This window comes from Nuphar pumila, chromosome 2, assembly GCF_984573655.1.
Source record: "Nuphar pumila chromosome 2, dmNupPumi1.hap1.1, whole genome shotgun sequence".
NCBI classification, from domain to species: Eukaryota; Viridiplantae; Streptophyta; class Magnoliopsida; order Nymphaeales; family Nymphaeaceae; genus Nuphar; species Nuphar pumila.
In genome coordinates this window covers 104,299,850-104,322,806 of record NC_143250.1, presented here as the reverse complement: position 1 = coordinate 104,322,806, position 22,957 = coordinate 104,299,850, and the positions used below count along the sequence as shown (strand labels likewise).

At 39.1% G+C, this 22,957-nt stretch overlaps 2 protein-coding genes across 4 annotated transcripts; both read left to right on the top strand.

The window, feature by feature from the left end:
• The first annotated feature begins 1,714 nt into the window (after positions 1-1,714).
• Positions 1,715-7,728, top strand: LOC149846517 (cold-regulated protein 27-like). Of its 2 annotated transcripts, none has more exons than XM_089998044.1 (5): positions 1,715-1,905; positions 3,031-3,231; positions 3,309-3,618; positions 6,613-6,719; positions 7,259-7,728. In XM_089998044.1, exons 1-5 carry the CDS (start codon positions 1,744-1,746, stop codon positions 7,349-7,351), a joined length of 873 nt encoding a protein of 290 aa, XP_089854170.1. In that variant the 5' UTR covers positions 1,715-1,743; the 3' UTR covers positions 7,352-7,728. The 2 variants fall into 2 exon arrangements, with proteins under 2 accessions (XP_089854170.1, XP_089854169.1); XM_089998043.1 differs by having other exon boundaries at positions 1,715-1,962.
• An 11,131-nt stretch (positions 7,729-18,859) lies between these two features.
• LOC149846516 (heat shock factor protein HSF24-like) lies at positions 18,860-21,793 on the top strand. Of its 2 annotated transcripts, none has more exons than XM_089996392.1 (3): positions 18,860-19,442; positions 19,531-20,343; positions 20,932-21,793. In XM_089996392.1, the coding sequence occupies exons 2-3, from the start codon at positions 20,098-20,100 to the stop codon at positions 21,568-21,570; spliced, it is 885 nt and encodes a 294-aa protein (XP_089852518.1). In that variant the 5' UTR covers positions 18,860-19,442; positions 19,531-20,097; the 3' UTR covers positions 21,571-21,793. The 2 variants fall into 2 exon arrangements, with proteins under 2 accessions (XP_089852518.1, XP_089852516.1); XM_089996390.1 differs by having other exon boundaries at positions 19,027-19,442; positions 19,626-20,343.
• Positions 21,794-22,957: the final 1,164 nt, after the last annotated feature.

Genomic DNA, 22,957 nt, shown 5'->3' with positions numbered 1-22,957 from the left:
TCAATCTCCTAGATCGATCCGAAGAGCAGATTTTTTTCGAAACATCTCAGGCTTGGTGGATCAGAATGCTCCAAAACCCGGTCTGAACTCAAAATTACTTGCGTGGCTTCATCAGTCCACAAGGACCAGAATTTGGATCCGATCACCAGCTGGGTTACCTATTTGATATCCCCATCTCCACTGACCCAAAGCATTGCTGTTTAGGAACACGGTGAGGACTGAGGAGGGTTTGATCTAATACCTTGGCAGCTGGGGTGCAAATGGGTCAGATTCAGGCTGGATCTTTTCAGATCCAAATCTGAATCCGAAATGTAAATAGCAGATCTGAATCTGATTCCGGGTCTGAATCACATGTAAAGAGGTAATGTTGAATTTGAATTGGTAATACTAGATCCAGAAAAATAAGAACAAAAACAAGCTATTTACATGTAAAAAATGCAATCGGGCCAGATTTTAATTTGGATTAACTCCAGATCTGACTTAATCCGATCTAAATGCACATGCGGTTTTTACTTAAAAGATTCATATCCAGAAGTAAAATGTTGGACATGGATTGGATATCCGATCCGTTTGCATCCCTACTTGACAGGTATAGGACCATACCCCCCTTTGCACCATTGATCTCAACTAATCAAGGGCTACAACATCATACTGATCTTTTTCAAGCAATAATAAAAAGGAAAAGAAATCACTTATCATATACTTCTAAAACGAACAACCACCTCATATTCCTAATGGCTTAGTGGGATCCAATTTGATCAAATCGTGGACCCTGATCCCCCACCAAAAGAAAAGGGTCCGATACGGACCTTAGTTGGGGCATATGCCACCAGGGGAGATGGACTCGATGATAATGATGAGCAAAACATGACAAACCTTCAAGTAGAAGCAGCATGTGCAAAATATCTTGCACCAACCAAAAATATCTCAAGAAAAAATCTCCACCATTAATTAATCAATCTGTCAAGATCCCACGCCCACAGTTTGGTGACTCGCCCGATTCGTTTCGGTTTGAGTTCAACTCGGTTTTTCCCGAAACAGACTCGTAGACTCCGACTCATGTGATCACATTGACTTTGTAGGTGACCCAGTCTTCGGGGGATTAGCTTTGACTCAAAGGGCTAAGGTGAGCTCATTTAGAACCTTGAAGGGTTAGAGCCACAAGGCTTCGAGCAACACGAGCCCACGGTCTTCCTGTATTGGCTCACCTGAGCTCGAAATGAAATGGTTAGTTGGTCCAGACGATCGGAGTTGCCTGAATTGAGTCAGTCCCCAAATGGAGCCCATAGCAATCGATTGGTCCGAACCCAGCGATCCACGGAGTTCGGTTTTTCCCCTCGCTTCGTTGCTGGGTCTGGTTCAGTATGTCCGATTCGACTCTGTTCTGAGTCAAAATGATACACACACAACTTCAACCTTGGGGCGGCAAACCAACAAAGCGTACAAAAAGTGCGGTTTGGTGGGTCCCATATAGTAGACTCTGAACAAGGAATACAATTGGAAAAATGAAAAGTGCCACGTCATCACAGGCTAGGATATTTTTCGCGGAGGGGACCGCAAAAATATCTGCCTTGAGTTGCAGCATAGATATTATATCTGATGACGTGGCACTCTTTGACGATGGTGATACGTGTAAAGAGATGCCAACTGGAGCTATATTACGAAACCTTCCTGGCCTCCACCCCTAGAATACTCTCTCTCTCTCTCTCTCTCTCTCTCATTTTGCGGTTTTGGTGGAGAACCATGCGATCGATGCGAACAGGTGGCGATTCGGTCGTGCCGGTGGGCGTACCTGTGGCGGAGGAGGATGGTTGTGTTGGTGGTGCGGTCGACTCGGTGGTGGAGGCGGTGGAGGGACGGCCGGTTTGCGGCGGCGACTCGGAAGGGACGGACTTCTCGTCGGAGGTGAGGCAGGAGCTTGGTGTTACGCCACCACCCAGATCTGAAGATGCACCAAGCATGGTATTTAATGGAGTTTTTTTTTTGTTTATTTGTTTTATTTATTTTGTGCTTCAATCCCTATGAAATTGATTTTGGTTTTTTTTTTCTCCATTTTTTTGTTTGTCGTTTGGTTTGCATGAAGATCTGATGTTGGTGGCAATTCATGAACGGTTAGATGGTTTCTTGGTTGGTGTTTGGTATTGTAGGAGATGATGGAAAATGATGACTTCGGTTTTTTTTTCTTGTAGAAATGTTTCCCTGAGTTGGTTTTAGATTTTGATTTTTTATTTCTTTTGATAGATTTGGAAAATATGAATAGAACACGATGAATCTGTCCTTTTTTTATGCATATGAGTTCTATCTATGCATGTACGATATGATTCCTGTGGAAAGTCTTGTTGAATTTCTTTTTTCTTCTTTTTTTCTGGGTGATTTATGAAGGGCGTCAAAAAACTTTGGTGGTTTCTTTTGTTTCATCTCTTTAAATGGTGATTGAGTCTGCCCAATTTTGAGCCTCACTTGTGGCGTTTCCTTTTTCCTATGTTTAATAGTTAGAGGACAAAGGTGATCATAGTTTTGGTGCTTGAACACAAGAAATGATGAATATTAGCCTCAAGGGGTTTGGTACAGTGGGATGGGGCCAAGGCCGCTAGACGGGGGCGGTCGAGGTTCCAATCCCACGGGCCTCAATGCCTTGCACTATCGCCGAAGCAAGGAGACTCCTTGGGGGTGAGGGGTGCGCCACGGGTTTACACCACCGGACAAGCGACCGTTGGTTGGCATGCATTGAGCAGCGCGATCAGGTCTCTTGCTTCGGGGTGGTTTCTTTGTTCCTCATGGAAAAAAAGAAATGACCATTAACATGGTACGATTTTGGAAAGTTATGTCTAGATTTTTGTTCTTTCTAGATTTTGTAACCCCGTGTTCCCAAGAGTGGCTTTATCTTGTGACTTCCTTTCATTTCTCTTAATCATGCACAAATTGACATGGAATCTGAAGTAATAATTGCTATGATGGTCAACTTTTCCTTTCTGTATCTCTGCATTGTTTCTTTTGTTGAACCTCATCAAGAGAACCTTTGGAATACAGGCAGCAGAGTCCTTGGCGGGCAAGTGGACGAACGAGAAGCACAGTTCATATATCAATTCCATGGAAGCTTCTTTCGTTCGACAACTGCACAATCAAAAGTATTTTTCTGCGCACCTGCTGAATTGGCTGTCGAAGAAGAGAAAACTGCTGGACCAGACTTCTGCTCAGTCGATAACCGGCAGCTCGCCTGTCATCAGCCAGGTTGGAAATCAAACTGTCTAATTTTTAGCCTGTTTGTTCATGTTTTGTCGTTGCTGAAGTTTTGCCTGCTCTTCCAGTTCAAGATTTTGCAAAAGGGTTGCTGGCAGAGGCTTAATTTTGGTGGTACCGATGCTCAAGCGGATATTAAAAAAGAATCAGAGGATCTCTCCACTAATCCTTGGATCCATCATTTCACATCAGCTTCATCTAGTAAAACACAGAGAGTGACATCATCGGGATTGTTGGGGAAGGCTTCTTCTGTGGTTGGAAAGGGTCCACTGAGTGAATGGAATGAAGTGGTGTCAAATGCACCCAAAACCTGTCTCAGACAGATTCATAGTCGTCGTCCTCATATGCGTATACACAAAGCCTCTGGCAACAGTACAGGTACCCTGCGTGATCTTCTGAGCTATAGTGAGTTATTAGTTTATCTGGCATGTAGATTAATGCATTTTAAGATTGTGTGTCTCAATAGATTCCCATTCAACTGATAAAGAAGTCTTGAAAACTTGACTTATAAGCAATAATCCTACAAATCATTGAATCAACATGCTGCATTCACATTTTTCTTTGTTACATTTTCTAGATAGCTGATTATACCAAATAGTAGCCAATTAATCCCAGAAAAAATCACAATGAAGCTTCTAGTTTTGAAACATGAAGCATGCAGTATGCATATTTGATAGTTGTGAGCTTCGTGATGCAATGACTTCACTAAACCAAAGCTGGTTAAGATGGATCTGGTACTCAATTTAGACCCAGGTATACATAAGCCTTTTTTTATTCCTGATTCGCATTATTCTTACAAAAGGATGCAGCCAGAGGCCACGTTTCTTTGGGCTTACTCAATATGAAGCATTGTAAAAAAAAAAGGTCGATATGGAGCTCTCTGATTTTATACAAACTCCATTTTCGGCTTGATTGGATTAAGTTTTTCTAAGATTCACTCAAATTTTCTCTATAGCATCTTCTTACCTAGTGTGCTATTATTGTACGTCTTATGGATCATGATCTGTAGTGCATGTCTCTACCTTGGCTTGTGAAATGGGGTTTTTGTTTTCCATCTATGGTTGTCTATTTCCTTTTTTCTGACAGTAAGTTTTTATTTTTAACTTCAAATGATTATAGTGGTTATAAAACTAACTTTCACGGTTACAATCACCACACATAGTTCTGATTTTTTTTAATGTGAAACCATCCAGAATTAAATTGGTTCTTACAGAGAAGCGTGAATTTATCAGGATCTTCAGATGAGTGAGACCGTGAGCTGTTTTCACTAGCAGCTGTCCCTTATTTCATTTCTGACATATTGACGGACTCCTTTCAACTATGTTTAGTGGTTTTCATTTTCTAAGGATAGTTTTCCAGTTTTTATTCTGTCTGCGGATTGGATATCCGTAAGTGATATAAAAAATCTTGTCAGAATTGCAAGTATCATGATTTAGCAATGCAACTAAATATTTTGGCATTGCAAAGACCGTATCCCATGATAACATTATAAGCAAGATCAGTCCCTCTGATCTTTCCATTATTGTTTTTATTTTCCTTGGCACATTCATGGTATTGGATTGCGAAGGATATGTACACTCCATCTCACCTTAATCACTTGCAGAAAGGATAATCTTTTGGTCAGAATGATATTCAAGGGAGGAGATGAATCTAACAAAAGTATCAAAGAACTCGAAATTTTGTTCCATTAAGAGGATCACAAGAATGAAGCATGATCATTAACAAAATATCATCAAATAAAAATTCTGACAGATTGAATTATAGGTGGACCATGCACACAAAGGCGTAGCTAGGGGGGGGCAGGACTGGGCTGTAGCCCAGTCCTGCCTCCCGAAACAGTTAAATTTTTTTTTTTTTTTAAAGCCCAGCCCTAGCCCAGCCCTGATTCCATATAAAATATATTTTTATCCATTTTTGTAACCCAGCCCAGTCCTAGACCAGCCCTGACTGCAGAAAATAGTTTGATTCGTCCATATGAAATAGATTTTTATTAATAATTATAGCCATTTTTTATTTTATCTCAATTTTTTTTTCCGGGGGCGCTGCCCCCGAACCCCCGACTATCACACAAAAAAATTTTTTTTTTTTGCTACACCCCTGTTTGCCCCCCCCCCCCCCCTCTCACATGAATCCTAGCTACACCACTACATGCACATGGATAAATTCAAAAATATCCTGCCATTTATATTCTCAATATTTGCATGTTTAGATTATATATATATATATATATATAACTTATTACTTCTTATCTACTAAAATAATGCAGTGACCAAAATTCTTAACAATGTCGTGCACTTTCTTAGATTGATGCTGAAAAAAGGGCTGATTGAAACTGGAACAAAGTTATCTTGTGATTTTGAGGGCTGGAACCAAATTGAATGTCAATAAAATAGAAAACTTTTACAGCATCTACTTTTTATGTATTATGTCTTTGTGCACGATCATTAAGATATGCAATAATTGATATGAAACTGAGGGAGGCATGTTCATGAGTTTCAACTACTCAGATTGCCCATACAGGTTCTGACTTCTTTCAATATTTCTGAGGTTAGTTTTGGATATTTATTGGCCATTAAATCTTTCATTGCTAATTATAACCTAACAAAATTATGTATCCTCCGTAGGATTGCATATTCTGGCAGTTTTTCTCTTCTATAATATTAGATGCATAGATCTGATAATTTTTCATTTACCCTAGTCTTCAGTTTGTCTGTCTATTATGTTGGACCAATTCATGTTTATCAAAGGTAACATTATCAACGAGGTCTTTTTGTTTTCTATAAGGGAGCAATGCAAGATGATCTGGTTGCTCAAATTGAGTGGTTGAGATTCATGTGGACTTCTGAGAACTTGCTCTAAGTGGGGGCTTGAGTCTTGCTGAGTATTCAATGCCAAGTCGAATCCATGATTAATAGCTTAATTTTAGGCTTTTGTTGTTTCTAACCTATATGATGGTTAGAGTTGAGTCTGAATATGTATGTGTTGTTCATATGTTGCTTCTGTTACACTCAAACATGTTTTTTGCAGCAACATTTGATTTTGCCGACAACCTTGATGGCATTTTTTTGGGTTTCTGTGCACAATTAGCCAATTTTGGTATTGGATTCTAATATTGTTGATTGTGAATTTCAACAAAATGATTGCATCTCAACTTCTTCCTGAAGGCTGATTTGTACTGCATGTCCAAAGCTAGAATTATTGCTTCATTTATATTTTTTTTCAACTAATAGTTTGGTCTTGGCTACTTTTATGCATTCATGATCTTTAGATTTTCCACAATAAGAATCTGCAATTAATCACTGCAAGGGAAAAAGCTTGCTTTGTCTTGCATTTATATCTGATATCCATTCTTTTGTGGTGATCATTGGACAGAGGTGTCAGATCAAAATTTCTCAGATGATAAAGGTGAGAATTTGGTTGAAGGAACTCGGATGAAAAAGCTGCAGAAAAGGAATGGTGAAGCTTTAGATGTTGACCAAGTAATGGATACACACAAACACATTAACTTTCCAATGTTTTCATGTCATGTCTTTGATTAACATTAGTGTTTGGCATGCCATCATTGTTTAAACATCCTGAAGTTTGTGTTACCAAGTTGAACGGGTCAACCATTGATCTTGCAACATTTTTGAGAAATATTACACATTTACATGAACTGCCACACATGGTAGGCTCAAGGCGTGTGACCAGATCCATGTTCTAGTTATTAAGGACCGAGGATTTTGGTTCATGGTCTAAAATCTGCATGAGATTCTGTTTGCTAGTTGGAAATTCTACTTTAAATTAAAGTCTTGAGCAGAAACTGATAAGTGATTAGTCGGAGTTCATGAAACTTAATTTGTTAGTGTCAATCTGTCATATACTTGGGTCATTAGACACCAAGCTGATGATGTTTGCTACCTGTCTATGTGCGATCTTGACAGTGCCGCTAAAAAGTCCAGACAAACCCAGAGTCGTGTATGTATCCATGTTTGAAGCCATTATTCTAAAGTTGGTGTATTCATCAAATGTTTTGCAGGTCGTTCCTTTCAGTTGGTCAGTGAATTCTGACGAGAATCTCTCATCTGTGACTGCAAAGGATGGACTCGGTGTTCGAGGATCTGGAAACTGAATCATAAGACTTTTTTGATCAACTATGGTGGGGTATATCACTGACAGAATTGGGGAAGGTTACTAGTAGAAGATGCTATATACATTTACAGAAGAGTTTCCAACGGACAGTTTTAGTTCATCAATGTGAAGCTGATCTGCTAGTTCTATGTCAACTCAAACATTAGAAGGGGAGGGACAAGCACCAACTGCTATCTGTGCTTATACGTGCAGTTGGCCTTGCTAACTGTAGCATGTGTTTGACAGCAAGTTTGTTTGCAATGTTTAGTTTGCTAGTGATGTTCGAGTTTTTGGCTTGTAAACTGGTTTTTGGGTTTAGGTTCATTTTTTACTAATAAGTTGGATTTTTTTGCTTCTAATAAACATCTGTTGTGCAAACCTGGAATTTGTTAGGACTTTCGTGGTTTCAGTCCCCAAGCAAATAATTAGGGAGTAAGCCCTCGGAGTTTTATGCTGACATGGACAGTGACATTAACTACGGCAGGCTGAGCCAGCGCAGCCAGGTTTCTGTGCCTAGAGAGGTTTTTTTGAGTAAAAAAAAGTAATAATAATTTTGGGATCACACATGATGGCTTAGGTCCGACTGAACAGATCTGTTTGGCATATTGGTCCTTCCTAACCAGTTTTTTTTTATATTTAGCCGTGCTGGCTCTGCCTGCTGTACTTACGATCATTGTCCTGGCAGCGTAATTGCCCAAAGGGTGTCGCCACGTGATTTGAACCTAACTGCCTTCCTAACCAGTTTAAGAGTGGACCATCTAGCTTTCAAAATCCCGTAGTGCGTTTTATAAATCATACCTTGCAAATATGATCTCTACAAATTTTTAAAGGAATCAAGAAAACAACTCATGCTGCATCAAAATAATACAATAAAAAACTGGGTTTTATCATCGAAATAAATCCATACGAAGTAAAAACAAGCATTTGTGTGTATATCTGCAGATTCAGATAAAGTAAAAATACTTGGAACACTGAAAACTAAAATGGTTCATACGTTGGTCCATTTTTTAACTGTTTAAGAGTTGACTATCTGGCTTTCAACATTCCGAGTGCGTTTTATAAATCAATCCTTGAAAATAAATCTCTACAATTTTTTAAAGGAATCCAGAAAACAACTCATGCTGCATCAAAATAATACAATAAAAAACTGGGTTTTATCATGAAAATAATTCCATACCAAGTAAAACAAGCATTTGTGTGTATATCTGCAGATTCAGATAAAGTAAAAATACTTGGAACACTGAAAACTAAAATGGTTCATACGTTGGTCCATTTTTGAACTGTTAGTAAGGGCCGTCTGCTCTAACATTCTTTTGTTCTAGTTGTTTATATTGGTAGTCATGTAATAGTCACGTGATGAGTTGACATCCTTCATGCTGAAGTTAATTGGTGCAGAAATTCATGCTTGGTGCATTGAGAATCATCTCATTTGAAGGACAAAGCAGTTGACTCGGTCCTTGTTTTTTTTTTTTTAACATGAGGTCATTTTTTTATGCAGCGGCTCCGCTGCTGATGACCATCCATTTCAGCATTTCTCGAGATGGACACCACACCCATCTTGAAAAATGACAAGATGGGTGGCTGTGAAGCAGGTTGATTCATACCCACCATGTGGCTGCATATAATATGAACAATTCTTACATGGGGTTATGCTTAGTAACTAATATATGCGTGCATCTTATAAAAAATATGACATGTTGCGAACCCGTTTGAGCTTACCATGGCTGAACCAAGATGAGTATCCTTTGTTCAAGTATGGCCCATTGGGCATGATGCGCTCATTAAATACAAAGCTTATTTTACTAGCCCCAACAAAGCACTGATTAGAGAGCCGAGTTACAACATGGCTTATTTACCAGCCTGAATTGAGAGCAGTTCTGGTCATATTGCAGATAACTGATCCTCGATCATATTCAATCTCCACCGCACATGATGGCATATCTTAGCCACTTGAAATTATGGGAAGGACATCACAACATAGGACTAAAAGTTGGTGATGGCCTACATTAACTACAGACAGACAACCCAAGTTGGTCAAATACTCAGTTTATGTGTTGGGTTCTTGGAGCCCGGGTTATCCTGATTCAGATGAAGCCAGGAGAGCTGCAACGGTTGAGCTCATGTGATCATAAATTGGTCTTTTTCTTTATATATATTTTCCTGCATTTGGATGTTGTAGTTTGATTGGGAAATATTGCATTTACCATGACAGAAAGTGCAGATGCAACCAGTTTCGCAAAATGCTCAACTCATTCACTGATTGCCTTCTCAGCCTGATTAGCTTATCTGTTTGCTGGCATACTTGCAGATGTGAATTTATTGGCCAGAAATATGCTCTTGCAACCGTGTCAGAAGCTAAGGGCTACTATCAGCTTACTGATGCAGACCAGCAGAACCTCCCCTTTAAAGAAGTTAAGCTGAAGAAGATCTCCATATACTTATTCCTTAAATCATCTATTGAAAAAATTGCGCAGCAAAAGCGGCTTCTTCTCCACACGGATGAAGATGAACCGATTGAGACATCCGAGATGGATGCAGCCAGCCCTCAAGATGAAAGCTGTGAAGAGAGCAATGATTCAGAAGAGAACATGAGCCATTATTTGACAAAATAGAAGAAAGCTCAAAGGAGGGAGCATAACTCATGGTTAAGCACAAGGTTGCCACAGTAGGAAGCTAAAGCGGAAAATGATATGAGAATCGAAAGCGAGAAGGATGCATTTTAAAATGTATAGGAAGCGGGAAGCCAGGAATAAAAATATATATATAAGAATTGAATGAAAATTAAAATGAAACACAAATAAAAACTGAAATAAAAGTGACTAATATTAAATTTCATGATTTTTTTAGTGTAAGAATTAAAATTTTAACAAAATCTAAAAATGATGCCACCAATTTAGAGAAAGCACATAAAAGTAAGTTTGAAGAGTGAGAGCTAACACATAAAAAACATAAAAAATTGAATAAGAGGACATATAAGAAAAGAAGCGTGGGAGAATCGAGGTGTGGGAGAATCGAGGTTCTCATCAAATTCTAGAACCGAGGAGTATCATGCTTTCGAAGTGAATTTCTGAGAAGAGAGCACACTTATCTAAGAAGCTTCCGGTAACTCTGGTTAAGCATGAAAAAGGACGAAGGACAACTTTAATGGGGAGAGTAGCAATAGAGATGAAAACCATGATATTGGTTCAGAAGGGACAATCAGCAGGTTCAAAAAGGTTTGGAAGACCAAGAGAGAGAATGTTACAGGAAACATGGGGTGTCAGGGAGAAGGCTCTGTTGGCTACTACGGTTCCCAGCTGAAGTCAAAATCACCAAGTAAATGGATCAAAGAGAGAGAATGGATAGAGAGCGAACTAGGTACTTATGGTATTTATGCATTGGAGTTGGCATAAATAAATGTACGCTGCAGCCTGACGCACCGACCTGCTTTTATTTCTTCTATTCATAGGGCCAATACGGTAATAGTAACTTCTCATAACTAGAACCCTAAGTTTTATGGACATTGTGAGAGCCGAGGGGATAAATAAGTCCACACTACAACATGACCAAATACCAACCTGCCTCTGTTTCTTGTATACATAGGGCCAGTACTGTGATAGTAACTGTTTATAACTAGAACTCTAAGTTTTGTGGACATTGTCAGCAGAGGCAAAATCATGTAGACTGTGAAAAAGAGGGAAAAAATGTCATGTTTTTTTGTGTATTTAATCTCATGAGGATGTCATCTAATATTTCTCCCCTAATGTCATGCCTCATCCTTGACAAATACAGTCAGTGACTGATGCCGGCAGCTTGGATGTTCTGCCCAGCTTATTTGGCTTTCCTCTGTGGAAGTTGGGCATGGTTGGAGCTTGCAGGTGTATATGTTGCTGTGTTTGCTTGTTTATCATGCCTTGTGAAGTGATACGACATTGCACTCGATGTCAAATCCCATTTTGGTGAGTGAGGGAAAATCTTGTGATATTTTGAGTATTCTGGTTTTTTCTTAGGAAAATCACAAAGTATTGCGATGTATATATGTATTAGAAAATGTGTTTAAAGGTATAAATAGCATAGAAGATGCTATAAAAATTATTATCATGATAAAAACAAGATATTTTTAAAATATCATTTATGTCAACCTTTCAAAATGTTATAATAACATGATGACATTTTCAAAATATTTGTGATATTTGCGACATTTGCATTCATGCTGACTGATTTTGTGCAGGTTCACACCCAAGTTACACATTCCAACTTCTAATAAAAATTTAAAAAATAGAAACTAAATGTGTTACTTGGGTGCGAACTTTGGTGCAAGATCTACAAACTTGAGTTATGGTTAGATGAAAACCAAGAGAGAGAGAGAGAGAGTCAATTACATCCAGATTTATTCCATTATTTTTACTGAGGATTTAAATTTCAATATTTCAACATAGGATTGATGAATGACATGAATGGGCAAGAGCCGGTCACCAACTTGTGAGAATTGGTTAATCAACTTTTCTACTCTATTGATGAATTCTTTTATTTCCCCTCAAAAAAAAATTTGTTCAATCTACTGGGGTGAAAAAGGAATGAATTTAAACCAATCAAATCCTTGAGCAGGTGAGTCGAAGACACTGTCTTGTCCATTTATTCTTCAAGTTTTTGGACTTTTAGCTCTAATCAGTCTCTATCATATTTTGCCACAGACCCTTGACTTCTTGGGGTCCTCCCTCTCTTCTCCAACAAGCTGTTAAGTGCGTCAGTTTCTCATATCGAACATTCAACAACAACAAAAGAAGAAATGTACAACCCTCTCTTTCATGAAAGGATTATGCCCACAAGGGTCCCGGGGCTGAAACCTGACCAGTTATATAGGTAGGCCAGGCTTGGGCCAATCGGATGTGCTTGAGTTATTTATTAATTGTTTAATAATACAAAATTTTAAAAAAATAACTATTACATAGTAACTTGGTAACTATTAATATTTACCTAATTAGTTTCATTAATTTTATGAAAACTAGAAAGATAATTAATTGAGTGCATGAAAAGTTAAAAACTTATTAATTATTACTATTTACAAATAGATTTGGATTGGGTTGGATCGGACCAGCACGCTTCACATTGGCCCTTTGGGCCAATGCATCGGGCCATGGACTGCTCTTCAAACCCGAGCCTGTTAAGAACCATGTCAAAACCTGGCCAGTTAGTAAATGGGCGAGTCAAGCTCTAAAGGAGACCTTAAGGGTTTTACCAACCAAAAGCCAGCCAATATACCGTCCACGATGGGGAGGTTTTTCACTTAAATTATCCACAATAAAAAGTATGAAGGCTCTGGTTTTGTACTCCTTCGTCGTATACTAGTCATTAGAGGAAGGAGAGGAGAGATTCGAGAAGGGATTTTATGTTAGGGTTATATATATATATTATTTTATGTTATGTATAAGGGTATACTAGTAATTTTTTAATAGAGCGACAGGGGCAAGAGTAAGTTCATTCCCGCACGGATTTTGATTTTAACCTCCATCTCCCGTGCATTCCTCATTGCATGTCCTCTATCTTTGATCCAAACACGATGAGGCAGGGCAGGGCCCATTTCCCTTCGGTCCATTGCCATTCCTACTCAATCTCAACTAGTTTAGTTTCATCTCAACTTAACTTGTCACAAAAATAAGCCAAGATAAAGATTCTTGATGGACGGTAGAAACTAGAAACACTTTAGGCTTTCAATTGGTCCAATTAGGTCAACATATTAAATTCTTTATGTATATGGAACATGATTGCTTCTAGAAAAACAAAAAAAAATAGATTTGTGGGCATCAATAAGAATGCAAGAGTGTTTTTAAAAGAGAGAATGGACCATAATTCCACCATCAGATCATCAAATTATTTCCTTAATAGATCTTGCCATATCCACAGGCGTTTTCAAGAGTGTTATTTTTATTGTCTACTTGGACTGTTTGGATGGAAAGGATCACTAAGATCTTAGACTCGCATCTTCTTTACTCTTGTTTTTTCATATAGCTAGGCAGAAATGTCCGATGCTAGAGCTTCGTTGGATTCACCCCATGTTTGCTAGCTGTCCTGATTTTCTTGTAAAGCTGGGAGTTTATACCTCATCAAAGTTTTCTCCTTCACCAAAAAAAACAAATAAATGGTAACCCATGTGCCACCTTCTTCCCTTTCAATGGTAGAACTCTGTAAGGAAATTCACACACACACACACTAGTAAGCAAGATTACACTTATAATTACTTCACTAATAAAAATAGGGTTCCCTTAATTTAATATTTTAAAAACCTAAAGATGACTTGCATGTTGCATTATATATATAGGAAAATTAAAACCTACTAAATTAAACATGGTAGTGGATTTTCAGTATTTTTTTTAAAGTTTGATCCCATAGATGTGTCCAACACTATTGATTTACTAGAAATTGGCACTTGGATCATGCATTTTGGATGAAAAATTGGTATTTGAAGACTAAAATTTTTATGAAAATTATAGGTTGTTTATTTTTTAAACCTTATAAAACCTATTCATGCATCATAATCAAATGTTACAAAAAGTAATCCCTATAAAAACAAACATATGGATCACATCTGAATGGCCAGAATTTTGAAAAAACAGCACAAATTCATAAAAATCCAATATCATGTTTCATTTAGTAGGTTTTGTATTTTGTATTTTTCTATTTCGCATATTTATATATATACATATATCTAACTATCTATCTCTCTCTCTCTCTCTCTCTCTATATATATATATATATATAGAGAGAGAGAGAGAGAGAGAGAGAGAAATGAGAACATGTTAAATGGGGCATGTTATAAATGAAACATGTATGCTACTGGTCTTGGTATTTTTTTTTTTTAATTTCAACCCCATAGATGTGTTCAGCATGATGGATTTATTATAATGGACACTTGGACCATGTATTTTAGATGAAAAAAATGGTAATTGGATCCTCAAATTTTGTAGAAAGTGTAAGTCATTAATTTTTTAAACCTTATAAAAATGTATCAATACATTGGAATCAAATGCTCCAAGAAGTGATTCCTATAAAAACAAATATATAGATCACATATGCATAGTCAGAATTTCTAAAAAAAATACCAAAAATCCAATAACATGTTTCATTTATGACTGTGCTGTTTAGTAAGTTATATATATATATATATATATATATATATATATATATATATATATATATATATATATATATATATATATATATATATATATATATATATATATATATATATGAAAGAAACCAAGCTGCTTCAAAAGGTCAAAAGCTCAATACTGTCATCTTCTTTACCTTTGAAACGGTAAGCAAGAAGACTTCTTTTTTTACCAAGGGGGCTCCACTTGTCTCGTAGGAGCAGCTAGTGCATGTCACCTTGTGTTAGGACGTTGCAACTTCAAATCTCAATGGTATCATTCTATAACTGGTCGGGGTCTGCCTAACCCCAGTTTGCCTTTAAAAAAAAAGAAAAACCTTTTTTTTTATTGTTGCACAATGCGCCGGCCACAAGAGTATTGATCTATTCCAACTCCAAGCTTGAGGGTTTGTCAGCTAGAAACCAACATTTCTAGTGAAGAAAAATATACCAAAAGAACACGGATAGATGGCAATCATGGCATAGTCACAAATACGTTATCGGCATTTTTATCGGTGAAAGGGAATCTCACGATAAATTAAAAAAAATATTTGTTGGGAAAACGTTGGCAATTGTAAATTATAAAAGTATATAAAATATATAAGAGAACATTAAACATATAAAAATATAAATATCACATTAGTGACATGGCAATATTGGGATGATAATGCAGTATTTTCAAATTAGGTGATATTCCGAAAACATTGTATTTTTTATATGGTATTACTTTTTGAAAATATTGTTATAAAATTACGAGAATTTTTTAAGAAAAGACCATGCTTGTGACTATGGGCGCTGGTAACAAAATTCATCAATAGGGTCCGTTAGGAGTCTCACTTTAGAATCATGATGTTTTGGTGCAAAAGTAGGATCGTAGAATTGTACAATTTTAGTGCATTGCAGCAGTTGGTTTGTTAAGCTCTTAAAAATAAAATAAAAATATTACTGCATATTAGTTAGTACGATACCACTCAAAGCATGATCCACAAAATATAAACAAAAAGTTAAAAATGACAGTTTCTATTAAATAGGATGTTTGGTTTGCACAAAGCTCGCATGGTCACCAGGGTGGTTGTTTGGGTTGTGAGATGAAGGCACTAGATCAAACCTTGGTGGTGCACAGATATGTCCGTAGCTTTCAAAGGTAGGTTATGTAAGGTAGGGTGATCGTGAGGTTCACTTGGGGTTTTCCTTCGGCGAGAGTTCTTAGTTTTTCCTCATACATTTATTAAAAAATAGCCTATTCAAGAGTGATGAGAATTTTTTTTCTGCCTATAGGATACATATAGGTACTGACAACATTGAGTAAAACACTAAGGTAGCTGCTGACCTACTAGAGAGTATACCCATCTTCAACCCTTGTGTAGGATGGCACTGGACCCAGAAGGGGGACAAGGTCTCCACCCCCGTCCTGTCTCAAAATTCTAACTTCTATCTCCGCAGAGATTTTGATTTTAACCTTCATTCCCGCCTTCATCCCCGTTTCATGTCCTTCATCCCTGGTTCAAACGGGGTGAGGCCCCATTTTCCCTCGGTCAACTGCCATCCCTAAAGAAGGATGAGAGACGACTCAGGGCAAGACAAGGCAGAGATCGAGGATGGAGATGGGGGAAGGCAGGGATCGAGGACTGAGAAGGAGCAGGTTTGGGGAAAATGTAAGTCCCTCATCGCACAAGTTTTGATTTTAACCTCCATTCCTAGTCCAAACGAGGCGGGGACGGCCATCCCTAACCTTGTGGCAAAAAACTCCTTTTTGGGGTTTCGAAACCTCGACGTCCATGTTCCCAAGTCAGCCCTTTTCATGTGATTGGAGCCCCAAAGTAGTCATTTTCTACGTGCTTCTTTCCTAAGGTTTCTTTCTTGACATGCGTATTATACCCTAACTCAATGTTCAAACCGAATCCAGTTGATGACACATATTAAAAAAATACCTTTAAACTATTTAAATAGAGACGGGAACAGGTAAGAGGCATCTCTAACATTATTACCGTCTGTGTGCCTTGGATGCCGTTCATCTTAAAATGAGCGGCATCCAAACCACCACGAGTGGTATACCAATCACTTGAATGGGTCTCACTTTTTTTTTTCGATGCCGTTTATGATCCACCATGGATAACAGGCTCATAATCAATGAACCTCTCTCCCTCTTGTCTGATTTGTGTGGCTCATTTTTAAGATGAACGACATCCAAGTCAGCTCTCATGGTACTACTGTCAGACCTGATCCCATCTTATTTTAAAATGTATTTAATCCGAATCAACTCAAATTTGCATGGAATTTTTTGCTGACACCATGCCAATCATCCCGTTCACGCAACTATACACCTTACCAATCTGCCTTGTCCCAGTCCTGATCCCTGCCTTGCCCGGTCCCTGATCCTTCCACCTTCTTTAGGGGGATGACAGTATAAATGGGGCCCAGCCTCGCCTTTTTCCGTTTCAAGCTAAGATGGAGGACATGAAATGGGGATGGAGGTTAAAATCAAAACCCGTGTGAAGATGAAGGCAAAAATAGAGGGCAAATATTTGGGATCTATCATTCAAAAGAATAGAGAAATTGATGGAGATATAAATCATAGGATTAAGGTTGGGTGAATGAAATGAAAAAATGCAACCGGAGTGTTGTACGATCGTAGAATGTCATTGCGGTTGAAGAAAAAGTTTTATAAGACGATAATTAGACCCGCTTTATTATATGGTACGGAATGTTGGGCTGTCAAGAGACATCATTTTCAAAAAATGAGTGTAACTAATATGTGTATGCTTCAATGGATGTGTGGAAAGACACTAAAAGATAAGATTCAGAACAAAAAAATATCAAAGAAATAGGCGTTGCATCAATTGAAAATAAGATGAGTGAGAATCGTTTACGATGGTTTGGGCATATTCGGCAAAGCCGTAATGATGCTTCGATTAGAAAGATGGAGAAATGAGAAAATATATTAGCTAAAAGAGGTCGAGGTAGGCTTAAGAAAACTTGGATGGAGATGATAAGAAATGATATGAATGCTTTGAACCTCACCGAGGACATGACATTGGATAGAAATCAGTGGAGGAGAAAGATTCATTTGGAGGACCCAAAATGATTTTCTTTTTGGTTCATATCGCTAACCCCAATTGTTTGGGATGAAGGCGTTGTTGTTGTTGTTGTTGTTGTTGTTGTTGTTGTTGTTGTTGTGTAGGGTGGAAACCTTGTTTGCCGCCCTTGCCCCGCTCCACTGCCATCCCTATCAATGGTTCTGCGATTTTTCTATCATAATTTTCATCGAATTATGGCCAAAACCTACCTAACTCGTGGAAAACAGGCTGAAGGTTTACTTCAATGTTGGGTAAAAGAGGAAATAAAAAAAAAGGAAAGAGAGAATGCCCAAAAAATTCCACCCAGATCTCACAATCCTTTTCCTCCCTTTTTTTGCTTTTTTTCAAATTGGATCCTTTTTCTTTGGATTTTCAACCTAGGTCCCAAACCAGATTCAAGTAGAACGGATCTGGTTTTGGGTGAGATATGAAGCAACTATTTAGGATCGGATAAACATATATGATTAGGTCTACGTGAGGATCCCGTCCACTAACCCGATTCACCTTACCATGGACCAGACCGAGGGAAAGATTTCAGCTTAAAAAAAACTCCAAGAGACTGGCACAGTGGCCCAAAGGGTTTTGGGGTAGTGGCATGGACCCTGGTTTCTAGTTAGTCTGACGGTCTAGGTTCAAATTTCATGGGAGGCATCCCTTGCACAAGTGGAAGTGTGGTGACTCTTTGAGGATAATGGGTAAGCCCACCGAGTTTTACACCGACAGTACAGTGATGTTTAAGCCAGTACGACTAGGTCTCTGATTTGGAAAGACGGTTTTTTTGGTGTAAATATCAAAAAATAGAGGCTGGGTTTTCACAGGTAGTTAAGGATAGATTCTTTATAAGTTCAATCAGGTTGGACAAGCCAGTCTAAAAGTTTTACGCGTCTAAGACGACGATCGTAAGTACAACAGATTCGAACCAGTGACCGGTTCTCTTGAGGAGAATCTCTTTTAAGATAAAACCCAAATCATGCCATATGCATGAATAATAAGCTTTGTAAGATCCAGTAGAAACAGAATCGATCCAAGACCCAGTTTTTTTTTGAGGAATAAATAAATATTTAAACAAAAAAAGGAAAACGTGTCTCATGTCCCTTACGCTGTGTCCTTGTGACAAACTATCCCTGCATCTCCAGATTTTTAAAGGCTCAGGAGGGATCGAGAAGCAACTTGCGGGCGAGGGAGAGATGAGCGCGGTGCAGGATGAGACCAAGGGAATATCTTTGTTACGTGGCTGATTCACGACCGTCGGATCTCTGGCTCGCGTCGAGAGCCTTCTCGTCGTGTGGGATACGAGAAGTCTGACGTGCTTTCTACTCCCTGCGCCTGCGAGAAGCTTCGGTTCTCTTTCTTTTTCTTTTTCTTTGTTGTTTTTTCAAATTGCTTATCTGATCAACTGCTTCTGGAAATTTTTAGAACCCGAGGGAAATTTCTCTTTTTTTTTTTTTTTGGCTTTATATTTGACGAGGACGGTTGAGCTTTCTCCCCCCTTTATTCGAGACTCCTCTCGTGGCTTATCCATCCCGCTTTCCCCCCTTCTTTTAGCAATTTTTAAAAATAATCGTGTTCTTTTGTACGAAAATTTACCAAAATTGTCGGGATTCGTCAAATCTGGGCCATCGAATAAGGTATAAGAGGCGTGGATCAGACGGGTGGTGAGGGTTCATGGTAGAATTTTCGCGGATTGAGATTTCGAGGAATTTCGGGGGGGTGTTCTCGAAGGAGATCTCCTGCGCGTTGATCTTTGGAGTTCCGGGACTTCTTTGTTTGCAGATCGCGTGGTTTCCAGGGAAATTTCTTGAGATTTTGTGTTTTTTGGTGAAAGGTTGGTTCGGGAAAATGGTGGGTCGTTGAGAAAGTTTGGGGGTTTTCCGGTGCTGTCTGGAACTGTAAGTCTCGGCGAACTCCTCTTCTTCTTCTTCCTGTTGTTTGTTGATTTTCTCTCTTTCTTTTTTTCTGACTTTGTTTGGCATCTAGGGAGGATTGGTTTTGAATAAATTCAAGCCCTAAAGAGCAGGATTATCTTACGGATCGGAGCTCTTCTTAAGGAGATTCTGTTTGTTTTTCTGTAGAGAAAAGGTTTTCGTGGAACGAAGTTTATGTTGGAATTGAAGAGAGAAGCTTGAGAATTTTCTCGAACACGGGGTTTCCTCTCCTTTGTGAATACGTCTTCTTCCCTTCCGGTTGTTTATTCTCGCGTATAATCGTTTTTTAAGGGTTTCCTTTCATTGTGTAAATACTTCTTCTTCTTTAGTTTTGGTGATTCGATTGGTCTTTTTGATCCATCGATTCTGCGTTTGGGATCTATTGGTTCGGGTTTCTTCTTGGAAAGGAGGGGCTTTTCTTGAATGAACGGTCTCATGATTTGCGATAGGGCATTTGGGTTCTACTGTTGGGGTTGGGAATTCCTGACGGCTCTTATCTTCTTCTGTTGGTCGCCTCTTCTCCTCGCTTGCTAGGACTCTCTCTCTCTCTCTCTCTCTCTCTCTCTCTCTCTCTCTCTCTCTCTCTCTCTCTCTCTCTCTCTCTTGGGAAAGAGGGAAAATGACTCCTTCTTTCTGTAAGCAAATGGCGAAGGAGTGCGGGGAGGCGCAGAGATCCGGTCCGGCGCCCTTCCTGACGAAGACATACCAGTTGGTCGAAGGCCCAGAGACGGACGACGTTATCTCGTGGGGGGAGAGCGGAAGCACCTTCGTAGTGTGGAATCCCGCGGAGTTCGCCGGGGACCTCCTTCCCAAATACTTCAAGCACAATAATTTCTCCAGCTTCGTTCGCCAGCTCAATACTTACGTAAGCGGCTCGTTTTTCCTCATTACCCATCTTTTTTCTTCTGATCGGAAAGGATATTGATGATTTTGTTTCCTTTCTAGTGTTCTTAAAGTATTTGAATTGTGCATAAAAGTCGTAGTCTTGGGGATCAGAGCGATCCTGAATTTTTGGGGTTTATGGTGCCTTTATTCTCTTGGGGTTAGAGGTAGAGGGAAAAGGTATCATACCCGGATAGGAATTCGGAAGAAGGAGAGAAAAAAGTCCTCAAAGTGCTCATTTTCCTTCTTTTGTTTTTAGTGAAAGCGGAGGTGTTTTCTTTCTTTCATTTTTTGGGGTTTATGGTGCCTTTTTTGTCTTGAGGTTAGAGGAAGAGGGAACCCAGATAGGAATTCGGAAGAAGGACAAAGAAAACAGCCTTCAAAGTGTTCATTTTCTTTCTTTCGTTTTTAGTGAAAGCGGAGGTGTTTTCTTTCATTTTTAGTGAAAGTCGAGGTGTTTTCTTTCATTTTTAGTGAAAGTCGAGGTGAGAGTCGTTCCTTTGTGTGGGCTCTCCGCAATAATAAACCATGAAATAGACCTCATACTCTTTCGGGGGGATCCGTCGTGCAGAGTTTCCGAAAGATCGCCCCGGACAGGTGGGAGTTCGCCAACGACAATTTCAGGCGAGGGAAGAAGGCCCTCTTGTCGGAGATCCGCCGGAGGAAGGCACCGTTGGTCCAGAGCCCGGCTGTCGGAGGTGGTAAGCTCGCACTGCTGCTGTCGTCGCCGTCGAACTCCGGCGAGGACCATGCCTCTTCGTCTACCTCCTCGGAACCTCCCCGGAGGCAGCATTGCTCAGTCGGCGTCGCTGCCCAACTTTCCGTCCTCTCGGACGAGAACGAGAAGCTGAAGAAGGAGAACCAGTTGCTCTGTTCAGAGCTCTCGCAGACGAAGAAGCAATGCGTAGAGCTCCTCACCTTCCTATCCAGCTACGCCAAGGTGTCGCCGGAGCACATCAATAGGTTGATGCTGGGTGAGGGGCCAAGCCCATCAGAGTTGCTCGGGAAGGATGAGGAGAAGGAACAGGAGGCAGAAGGGGAGAGCGTGAAGCTCTTTGGTGTGAAGGTGAAGGTTAGCGAGGGGAAGAAGAGGGTCCGGGTGGAAGACGCCTTGGTTCGCAAGAGCCAGCCGTTCAAGGAGATGAAGATGGATCTCCAGCCACCGTGGATGAAGATCTCTTCCCCAAGAGGCAGTAAAGTCTGCAACTAAGCGAAAATAGGAAAAAGGAAAGAAGAAAGATGAGATTAACAAACAAAAAACTCTTGAATTTAAGGTTAGAAAGGAATAGATTTGCTTTTTTGGTTGTTCTCCATGTAGAAAGATGAAAGTTTGGCCTTGGAATGAAATATGGTTCTTAAGGCCCCTGGACTGGACAAACTCTCTTACTTTTTTGTATTCAATGCTATTCTCATTCATATACCATTTGATCTAAGCTCCCATTGTAAAGCTTCACTCTGGTTCATATCGTTTTTGGTTTATACTCCTCTACTCTGTTATGTTTTGTCATATTTCTTACTGTTAGGTGTGCTTGGATGCACACATAAAACTGAGTTGTGGAATTACATCATAGAGTGCACTGCAATTTCCTTAGCTTATTTTCTACCTTTCCCCTTGGGTTAGCAGGAAATTGAGTTGTTTTGATGCAACCACTTGTCTTTAGATAATCGAGATAAGTTGGAATACTGCACTCTGCCTATCATGTAATATCCCAGCTTATCCTAGTTTTCTGTGTAAATAGAATACTACCATGCTGCTGACTTTGAGATGGCCTCCAAGATCATTGTCCCATACTTTGGTGTGTTTTCTAAAGCTATCGAGAAACAAAATTGTATTTAGGGAGGTCGTGGTAGGGCTGGTAAACGAATCGACCAGCTGGTCACTTGGCTCGTCGAGTGGCTTGAGAGAGCTCAGACAGATAAAAAAACAATATTGTATATATAATATATATTTTAAATGTATTATATGAAAAATTAACGTATCAAATATATATAACAAGAGAAGGATGAATGCAAATATATAAATACAAGTGTAATATAGAAATATATATGTATTTCATGGATAAATAACATGAAATGTTTTAGCACGAATCAGCTTGTGTGGCTCGTCTCATTTATGGACAAACCAAGCTCAATCTCGGCTTTACTAAACAAGCTGAGCCCGAACATGCCTTTTTCAGTTTGTTCGGCTGGTTTATCAACCCTCGGTCGGGGGCTTGCTTTGATTGAATGCTGCCTACAAGTTTGAGCATTAGAGGGAGCCCGTGCACATCATTATGACTGGCCTTTTAAAGCCTCTATTTAGTGATTAGGTATTGTTGGGAGATTGGTGAATGGTGATTTAAGGCGAAGATGATGTGTTTTCTAAAATGCTCTTTAATTTACTAAAATCCCTCCAACGGAAAATATCACAGGTTTTCAATTTTTTTTATTGCTTTTGGCTTTTGCATGTGTGAATTTTTTATTTTTGCATGTCACGAGGCTAAAATAATACACCCACATAACTCTTAAAAAAAATCACAGTTGCAAAATTTTAAAAATGGCTGCAAAATTTCAAACAACTTGCGAAATTTGTCGTGACGAGTTTCACAATGCACGTT